Source organism: Sycon ciliatum, chromosome 13 (genome assembly GCF_964019385.1).
Source record: "Sycon ciliatum chromosome 13, ocSycCili1.1, whole genome shotgun sequence".
Taxonomy (NCBI): Eukaryota; Metazoa; Porifera; class Calcarea; order Leucosolenida; family Sycettidae; genus Sycon; species Sycon ciliatum.
The window spans coordinates 5979390-5989836 of NC_088655.1; the positions used below are offsets into that span (position 1 = coordinate 5979390).

Below are 10447 nucleotides of genomic sequence, written 5' to 3' on the forward strand. Positions count from 1 at the left end.
ATCGTTCGGTTTCCTTGGCTAACGCGCTGAGCGGTCTTGATATCGTTTATCAGCCGAACGACGAGTACGAGGAGCGTAAGCAGAGCGACCAGAACACCTGCCAAAAGCAGAGTAGTAACCATCCTCTGCTACCAGTGTAACAGGTTTAATCAAACTTGAAAAGTAAGAGGCCTGGTTGAGCGTGCCTCGACCAGTTATATACAAATGTGATAGTATACATGTGGCAATGGCGCCAATGAAGGTGCTAATAGACAGGCGTAAGACGCATGAGGTGCGAGGGAGTGTAAAGTTATAGAGAACAGGGGAAAACTGTTACAGTCAGAGAGCGCTCCTTCGAGCAGCCAGTCACACTCTGATCAAGCCAGTCAGTCCACTGCTGCTCGGCAAGATGATGCTGGTAAAGTTGAATGTGCTCAATACACCATGTGTGCTCCCTGTATGCTACTGTTAGTTTACTTGTGTGCAAATGTCTACTTCACACTATCTTGCAACACAATTTGATCTATGGGCTTGCTCAGGTCTCAAAGAGAACTTCTGTTTGCATGGGATACTATACGAAAAAAAGAATACTTTTCTCTGTGGATAATGAACACATGACTGGTTGCGTATGTGTGTTATGTTCGGTGACCTTTAGGATTTGATACACATTCCTATAATCGGATATTTCTGCACAGAGACATGGATAGTTTCTTAATTCAGTTTTCTGTTCTTTCCTGTTGAATGTATCAGGCCATGCTGAGCATGGAAGCTGTGGTATTTTCCTATCCACTTCACCACTGTAAGTTCTACGCATGCGTTGCTCAACAATGAAGTATAGAACCGAAGAATCAGTCCTAGGGAACGTTCAGTGAAATGTACTGCACCATTTCGAACATAATGAGTCAGGCCGGCCCAGTGAGTGAGTTCTCAGACCATGATTGTGCAATAACAGGTATATGTATCATGATCAAGTCTTGACTTGAAGAGGATTGCTTCAACTGTGCTGTACACCACATCGAGTTGGGAACACGAGGTGTGGAAAACAGGGCAACATTGATGCAGAAAGTTGGTTTTCACCTTTGCCCATATACTGAAATTGGTGGATCTGAATTTTTCTCTCCATTCGTAAAGAAGCGGCATCTGACGCCTTTCATGTAGCCTTTTCATGTGGTCTTTTGATGTGGCGGTGTCATCCCTAGAAACCAGAAAGGTCTTATTGAGCTGTGTAGTTCCCAGATCCTTTTAAAAACACATTTCCCTATTTGAAGTACATAAACAGAAGAAAGTAAAGATTGCAGATGCGCAACAAAACTGGCTATGCAATTGTGTTGCGAAACACAACCAGTTTAGGAAGTTTCGCTTCTACAAGGCCACCACCATGCCTGAGATACCAGGGTGGCAGATGTAGCACGTGACAGCGAGGGTGACTTAGTAAGTATCACAAGCAATGCCTGACAAGGTGCAAACCTTGTTAGCTGCATCTATGTTACCCTCACTCCGAATACAGTGTAGTGAGTAGCCAGTTGACAGTGGTTGTCAGAGCAATTAACTGCATGTAAAGTGGTTCACGCTTGCATCACAGCATTTGTTAGCAGAGTACACGTCACTGGTGTCAGCACTGGTCTTGAACTCAGAACCTTGCGATTGGCAGGAAAGTCCACACCACTCGGCCAAAGTACTGGTCAGTAGGCGGTGGCAATAATTTCCTTACACTGCTCGCTTAATGACATGTTTTGAAAATTATCAATTCAGCAGGAAATTGTGGTGAGTGCATGCCTAAAGCCTGGTGTCAGGTAAAGTGTGTGAAGAGACCTGCGGGCAGAATTGAAGGCAGTAGTGTAGGCGTGTAGGCAGAAGTGTAGGCAGTTGTGTAGGCAGTAGTGTAGGCAGAAGTGTGGGTAGAATTGTTGGCAGTTGTTCGGGGAGTAGTGTATGCAGTAGTGTAGGCAGTAGTGTAGGCAGTAGTGTAGGCAGTAGTGTAGGCAGTAGTGTAGGCAGTAGTGTAGGCAGTAGTGTAGGCAGTAGTGTAGGCAGTAGTGTAGGCAGTAGTGTAGGCAGTAGTGTAGGCAGTAGTGTAGGCAGTAGTGTAGGCAGTAGTGTAGGCAGTAGTGTAGGCAGTAGTGTGGGCAGTAGTGTAGGCGGTAGTGTGGTTAGAATTGTCGGCAGTTGTTCGGGAAGTAGTGCAGGCAGCACTGAGGACTGAAGGCAGTTGTGTAGGCAGTTGTGTAGGCAGTACTGCCTACACAACTGCCTACAGTACTGTAGGCAGTTGTGCAGTAGTGCAGACAGGACTGAGGAGGAGGGCGGGCAGGACTGAGGAGGGCGGGCAGGACTGAGGAGGGCGGGCAGGACTGAGGAGGGCGGGCAGGACTGAGGAGGGCGGGCAGGACTGAGGAGGGCAGGCAGGACTAAGAAGGGCGGGCAGGACTTAGCAGCGCGGGAGGGAGTGTGTGATGGAGTGCCGGCAGGAGTGAGGCCAGGAGTGTCATCAAGAATGCCAGCAGAGAAGTGAGGGGAGGAGTATGAGGGTGGTTAGGAGTGTGGGCATGGGTCTGAATGTGCAGAGAAGTGTTGGCAGGGGAGTGTGGGCAGAGTGTACACTGTTCTTCTGAAAGGGGGTCTCCTGGGGAAGCTAGGTCCGCTCACACTGTGGCCAGTGACTGTGTGTGTGCACTAACCACGGATGGCATAATGTCAGCCAGTAAACACATATCCGTGAACCTGGAGCCATGGTAGAGAAGTGTGGGCAGGGGAGTGTGGGCAGGGGAGTGTGGGCAGGGGAGTGTGGGCAGGGGAGTGTAGGCAGGGGAGTGTGGGCAGGGGAGTGTGGGCAGGGGAGTGTGGGCAGGGGAGTGTGGGCAGGGAGTGTGGGCAGGGAGTGTGGGCAGGGGAGTGTGGGCAGGGAGTGTGGGCAGGGAGTGTGGGCAGGGGAGTGTGGGCAGGGGAGTGTGGGCAGGGGAGTGTGGGCAGGGGAGTGTGGGCAGGGGAGTGTGGGCAGGGGAGTGTGGGCAGGGGAATGTGGGCAGGGAGTGTGGGCAGGGGAGTGTGGGCGGGGGAGTGTGGGCAGGGGAGTGTGGGCAGGGGAGTGTGGGCAGGGGAATGTGGGCAGGGGAGTGTGGGCAGGGAGTGTGGGCAGGGGAGTGTGGGCGGGGGAGTGTGGGCAGGGGAATGTGGGCAGGGAGTGTGGGCAGGGAGTGTGGGCAGGGGAGTGTGGGCAGGGGAGTGTGGGCAGGGGAGTGTGGGCAGGGGAGTGTGGGCAGGGGAGTGTGGCCAGGGGAGTGTGGACAGGGGAGTGTGGACAGGGAGTGTGGGCAGGGGAGTGTGGGCAGGGGAGTGTGGGCAGGATAATGTGGGCAAGGGAGTGTGGACAGGGAGTGTGGGCAGGGGAGTGTGGGCAGGGAAGTGTGGGCAGGGGAGTGTGGGCAGGGGAGCGTGGGTAGAGAAGTGTGGGCAAGGGAGTGTGGGCAGAGAAGTGTCGGCAGAGAAGTGTGGGCAGGGGAGTGTAGGCAGGGGAGTGTGGGCAAGGGAGTGTGGGTGGGGAGTGTGGGCAGGGGAATGTGGGCAGGGGAGTGTGGGCAGGGGAGTGTGGGCAGGGGAGTGTGGGTAGAGAAGTGTGGGCAAGGGAGTGTGGGCAGAGAAGTGTGGGCAGAGAAGTGTGGGCAGGGAAGTGTGGGCAAGGGAGTGTCGGCAAGGGAGTGTGGGTAGGGAGTGTGTGCAGGGAATGTGGGCAGGGGAGTGTGGGCAGGGGAGTGTGGGCAGGGGAGTGTGGGCAGGGAGTGTGGGCAGGGGAGTGTGGGCAGGGGAGTGTGGGCAGGGAGTGTGGGCAGGGGAGTGTGGGCAGGGGAGTGTGGGCAGAGGAGTATGGGCAGCGAGTGTGGGCAGGGAGTGTGGGCAGGGGGAGTGTGGGTGGGGGAGTGTGGGCAGAGAAGTGTGGGCAGGGAGAGTGGGCTGGGAGTGTGGGCAAGGGCAACATGGGCAAAGTGTGCAGACAGGAGTGTGGGCAGGAGTTTGGGCGTAGGCAAGAGTATGAGCAGGAATGTGTGCAGGAGTGCGGCCAGTAATGTGGGCATCTACATGTGTGTGTGCAAGTATCGAATTATGTCATCAAATGGTTAGAATTGTTCCATGTTTGTTCGTTTTGAATGTGTTCGTGAGTTTGCATGTATGTGTGTGTGTGTGTGTGTGTGTGTGTGTGTGTGTGTGTGTGAGTGTATTTGTGTGTGTGTGTGTGTGTGTGTGTGTTTGTGTGTGTGTGTGTGTGTGTGTGTGTGTGTGTGTGTGTGTGTGTGTGTGTGTGTGTGTGTGTGCTGAGCGTTGGCTCATGGAATGCTGGCTCTGTTGTGGAGAGTGATGGACCAGTTCTAGCGGCAGCCGTGAGAGGAATCGTTTCCGATGATAAGCCAGATTCATAGCTGCTGGAGATGGCTCTCTCGAACATGGTCCCGCTCGTCGTTCTATATTGTCGGCCCCGTAGTGGGAAAACGTGACCATAATGGCAGTGTTTACCAGGACCAGGACCAGGTGTGTGTGTGTGTGCGTGTGTGTGTGTGTGTGCGTGTGCGTGTATGTGTGTGTGTGTGTGTGTGTGTGTGTGTGTGTGTGTGTGTGTGTGTGTGTGTGTGTGTGTGTGTGTGTGTGTGTGTGTGTATCTACAGCCATGGCATGTGGTCAACGGACGAACGCATTGCAAACCTGTATGAGGAGAATGAAGCGGAGCTCTCTGAACAAACAGGTGCGTTATTCCTTTTAACATAAGACTGCTCTCTTTATCCTGTTCTCATCTATCTGCACTCAACTGCCCTTCAATGTGTGTGCTGTTACCATTGTTGTCTTAGTCTGTCTCTATGCTGTATACATACACGAAAACACACAAAAATACATACCTTCTTGCTCTACATACACTGGCTTATACTTCATTCCATACTCACCCTCATGCAATTGGCCATCTACATAAGTGGTGGATATTGCTAGATATTCACCGCTTATATTCACAACTTTTCGATACGTACTGTAAAGAGAGCAGTACTCGGTGCTGAGCTTAATTTCTCTTCAGTCAGCGCGCCGGGATGGCGAGTGCCGTAGACAATTTCTACGCTAACTTCCGCACACAGGACTTTTCTGAGTACAAATTAAATCGGCATGTGACCAGGTGGTGACAAGTCATCAGCCAGCGAGCAAACAATGTTTTGTACGCTCGGCATGTCCATGGATTGCGGATCGAGTGGCAAGCAAGGATTTTCGTTTGTACTCAGAAATGTTCTGATTATGGACGTTGGCGTAGAACTTTTCTAGGGCACACAACAGCTCCGGAGCGCTGCCTGAAAAGAAAATATGGGAGGGCACAATCGCTTAGATTGCTGTCTATTAACCGACTCCCGAAAATGATGCTCACAGATTGGTCAAATCTTCGCATCGAAACGGCCGACGATTGGCTCACATAAAGCACAAGCGTGTTCTCCAAGGCGATTGGCTCGAGCGTGTTCTCCAAGGTGATTGGCTCGAGCGTGTTCTCCAAGGTGATTGGCTCGAGCGTGTTCTCCAAGGTGATTGGCTCGAGCGTGTTCTCCAAGGTGATTGGCTCGAGCGTGTTCTCCAAGGTGATTGGCTCGAGCATGTTCTCCAAGGTGATTGGCTCGAGCATGTTCTCCAAGGTGATTGGCTCGAGCGTGTTCTCCAAGGTGATTGGCTTGAGCATGTTCTCCAAGGTGATTGGCTCGAGCATGTTCTCCAAGGTGATTGGCTCGAGCGTGTTCTCCAAGGTGATTGGCTCGAGCGTGTTCTCCAAGGTGATTGGCTCGAGCATGTTCTCCACGGTGATTGGCTCGAGCATGTTCTCCAAGGTGATTGGCTCGAGCGTGTTCTCCAAGGTGATTGGCTCGAGCGTGTTCTCCAAGGTGATTGGCTTGAGCATGTTCTCCAAGGTAATTGGCTCGAGCGTGTTCTCCAAGGTGATTGGCTCGAGCGTGTTCTCCAAGGTGATTGGCTCGAGCGTGTTCTCCAAGGTGATTGGCTCGAGCGTGTTCTCCAAGGTGATTGGCTCGAGCGTGCTCTCCAAGGTGATCGGCTCGAGCGTGTTCTCCAAGGTGATTGGCTCGAGCGTGTTCTCCAAGGTGATTGGCTCGAGCGTGTTCTCCAAGGTGATTGGCTCGAGCGTGCTCTCCAAGGTGATCGGCTCGAGCGTGTTCTCCAAGGTGATTGGCTCCAGCGTGTTCTCCAAGGTGATTGGCTCGAGCGTGTTCTCCAAGGTGATTGGCTCGAGCGTGTTCTCCAAGGTGATTGGCTCGAGCGTGTTCTCCAAGGTGATTGGCTCGAGCGTGCTCTCCAAGGTGATTGGCTCGAGCGTGTTCTCCAAGGTGATTGACTCGAGCGTGTTCTCCAAGGTCGTCGCGTCCCGCGCCACAGGCACCAGTACGTGTCCACGATCTGTCCTAACAAACTTGAACAATATTCTGTCAAGAACACAGTCATCGCTCTCCGATTCATTCAAGACAATGCCAGTCGGTAGTGAAGTAACAACGACTTACGTTAGTTCTGCGTACATGTACATCTATGACCACCGTGACTCGTTTGTTGAGCTGTAGGGATGATAGGGTAAATATGGAGAGGCATAAGTCTATTAATAATAAATATTACATATAGACAGGCATACAGACAATAGTACTATACATACAGACAATAGTAACTGTTTCTGATGATCGCTTAGTGCGTGAAACTCAGAGTTAACATACTATCTTTGTTCTCTTATTGTCTGAACCCGCTCTGACTCTCGGTGTTGAGCATTCTCTTGGACAGCCAGGAACATCTCTATTTTACAGACAGACATATTCATAAATAGGAACAGCACACTAATTAAAGGACAGTTGACCGCAGATAGATGTGAACCGGATAACGAGAGAAGTCTAGACGTTATGACTGAGAACAGAATCGTTTAAATAGAAAGAAGACAGTATGCACGAGGATTGCAAGGATGGGTGACAATGCAGAACAGCGCTGCTTCTTGAAGCATGTGGGACGGTCAGATTAATTTTCATGGACCGCACCAGGCGGAAAAAATCCTCGCGCCGAAGCACAGTGAGGGTAAAAACCAGGTGCATGTCCCCAATGGTGATTGTATGGCATCATGTAAGCAGGCAAATCACATCATAGGAAAAGTTTGAAAAGCAATATTTATGTGCATAGAAATGAAGGCTGGAAGGGCAGGGACACTGATGAGATTCAAACCTGATTGAGGAAGCCAGGAAAAGAAACAAGGATAAAAAAATTCATCAGATGCCATATTTGCAACCGAAAAATATTGCCCGAGAAATATTTTCTTGCCTACCTCGCTGCGCTTGCCTGTCCAGAAATTATTTTTTTAAACGTCCGGGCTTCGAAAGTGCTTGGCTTATGTTGAGTGGATGAGTCAAAAGTGCGTGACTTATCACAAGTGTGTGGATTAACAGTCTGTGACTAATCATGAGTAGACAGATCACCAATCTCATTGCACACCTATCCCATAATTCTGTGTATGCCTGGTGATGTACAACAAACTGTATCATCTTGTCTTGAAATATGCTGGAGAAAAGAAAAGCATTGCAAGCACCGTGAATGCAAATACCACGCCAGGTACCTAGGTGCAGAAATCTCGTTATTGTCAGGTACCTAGGTGTAGGAATCTCGTTATTGGCAGGTATCTAGGTGTAGAAGTTTTGAAGCAATCTCGTTAATGTCAGATGTGAAAACTGTGGCTTCATTCATAGCAAAGTCAACCAGAGTGTTCTGGCAGGATGCATTATGAGGCGAATGCACAACTTTAAAACTTGATGTCGATAAGGACGCGTTCAGCCGATAAAACAAGTCAAGAATAGTATTAGTAAGGCGGACGTTACGAAACAAAAAAAAGAGAATAATATGATGAATCAAAATGCAAAATTTCCTAATTAATTTTCATGACACACTCATCAGGGAAAGCTATTATCTCCTCGTCGCTTATTTAAAGTTGAATGTTCTCAATACACCATGTGTGCTCCTTGTATGCTACTGCTAGTTACTTGTGTGCAAATGTCTACTTCACACTATCTTGCAACACAACTTGATCTATGGGCTTGCTCAGGTCTCAAAGAGAACTTCGGTTTGCATGGGATTCTATACGAAAAAAGAGAATATTTTTCTCTGTGGATAATGAACACATGACTGGTTGGGTATGTGTGTTATGCCTACCTTTAGGATTTGATACACATTCCAATATCTCCTTGTCGCTTTTTTAATAAAATTGACAGGCTGGAAGAGTTTCTAAGGGTATTTGATCATTTGACGTAACAGGCAATTTGTCTGCAGTTTTTTATACTGCCTTTGCTGCTTTGGCAGAAACAGTACCGGATCAGATTGTACATTGGCCTTAGCAATATATGATCACGTTCTTTTCTGCTTTTCAGAAACGTTCTTGAAGAACCCATTCAAGCATGCCACCTTTATTGATGATATCCACATCTGGCTGCAATCACTAGGTGCTGCTGGCCTACGTAGCAAAGCACAGGGATATGGCTTCTTTACGGATTTTCCTCAGATGAAAAGGCTCATGATCACTGAGAAGTACAATGGTAACGAAGCCCACAACTGTGAGCTGCTGGATATCATCATGGCACAGGAACGTGTTGGCTACATCAAGCTGTGCAAGATCGTCAAGGGTTATGGACAGTACACAACACGGCTTGAGCAGATGAACAGTTTGCTGACGGAGAGTGATCGAGTCTAATCAGGTCAGTGATCAGCACACTCCTATCTGATTACATCACCACTGCCGGTTGCCATGACAACTGCTTGAAAATTGTTTGGCTGCTTGAAGGCCCTCCCATACCCAATTATTCCCGTAGCTATGCAGAAGACGTTACTTCAGTAACGTCTGGTGCTAGCCAGGGTCCACACAGCTTTAATTTGGTGTTTGTGGCGGACGGACCTCCGTCTGGTGCTATCCCGTATCTGTCCCGTATCGTGCCGTACCATCAAAGACAGCTTGTCACAAACAGCTGGCCACAATATTCAAATAGGGCTATCAAATGCAAGATCATAACGTGAAGCAACTTGGAAGAATGAGTATGAATGCAAAGTGTATCGGGTAATGCATGTAGGGCGATTGTGTGGGTTTGAATCCCAGGTTATGCCTTGAAAAAACAACAGGAGAATTGAAAAAATTATAACATATAACATGACGACCTGCGAAACCTGAAATCTGTTTTCAACGAAACGATTACGAGCCGAATCAAACTTTCGTTTCGCATTCGTTTCGTAGCTAATGCGAAAGGTCCCTAATATCTATATTTTACGGATGGCCCGTAAGCAACTCGGCCGGAAATTCAAGCAAGTTAGACATCCTCCTCGCCACTATCGTCGCTAGAGAAAGAGCCCAAAACGTTTGATCCGGCGAGCTGCTGCACATTTCATTGCTTGTTTCACTTCTCCTCTTCTTGAATTACGCTCAAAGGTAGAGCGTGCCTGCCACCTTGCCGCTCAGAAGCTGAGCGAGACTGCCCGCGTTTTGCCTGTCATTGTTATCCCATTCGTCGCAATAATGCCATTCTTTCAGACAATAAGGCAAAGCCATATCAGTGTCCTGTTTTTCAAATCGCCTCTGAGTCTCAAGCTTGTCGTACTCTGCTCATCAGCACCTACGCGAGCCGCTGGTGCTTGTACATGCAGTGCAGTGATAGCTTCCGCTTGCACACCTATGCGTAGATCTACTGCACCTCACTTCCTAAGTCACAACGACTTGCACCAGTCTTTTCGGCTGGTTTCCTGAATGTCCTTTGCACGAGCGTTTCCCTCAGGACTTAGTGTTTATTTTGATTAGCTCCTTTGCCCGGTCCTCTGTGAGCTTCAAAGTATGTCCGCCGGATTGGTCTCACGTTATGGAGATGTCGACATGAGCTGCAGTTTCTTCGTCAGCGACTTGCTGGTGATAACTCTTCACTGGGCGCTGTACTGTGCGAGCACAGATATTCAAGGTCGCGGAGCACATTTCCAGCTTTTCTATAACTCCCCGCGGTAAACCATTCTCGCCACCAGACAGCTGGAAGTAGGCAGAACAATTTATTTTACAATATTCTCCTTCGCTCTGAAATGCGAACATCCCGACCTATTTTACGCACTGGAGTGGAGGTTGCAGCGTTTTCTTCCGCAGACGGAAGTGTTCCTTGGCGGCAGCTCCAGTCAAAAAGACTCAAACGAACCGATCGCAACTTCTGTGATGGTTTGTGCTGCCATGTCGTCGGAAGCAATGCTCAATGGCTATGTTAGGATGGTGAATCGGTGGTTCCATGTCATATAACACAGGCAGAACACCAAAAAATCAACTTATTATCAGTTCGAAGATAAGCGCCAATTTTAACCAGACGGTATGCCAAGGTATGCACACAAGTGTGTTTACAGTTCATTTCAAAACTATAGACGCGGCGTACCTAGGCAAAAACCGTTACAGCATCTATACCACATA

The 10447-nt window shown here is 49.3% G+C and overlaps 1 protein-coding gene across 1 annotated transcript in view; it reads left to right on the forward strand.

Annotated features, from left to right (window-relative positions):
* Positions 1-323: 323 nt before the first annotated feature.
* LOC135830138 (uncharacterized) overlaps positions 324-10447 on the forward strand; it is a 17134-nt gene continuing 7010 nt past the window's right edge. The window contains exons 1-4 of the mRNA XM_065342532.1: positions 324-397; positions 730-778; positions 4635-4711; positions 8394-8717. Of these exons, the coding sequence (XP_065198604.1) occupies positions 4642-4711; positions 8394-8713 (390 nt within the window). The 5' untranslated portion in view covers positions 324-397; positions 730-778; positions 4635-4641 and the 3' untranslated portion in view covers positions 8714-8717. The remainder of the gene's footprint in view (positions 398-729; positions 779-4634; positions 4712-8393; positions 8718-10447) is intronic.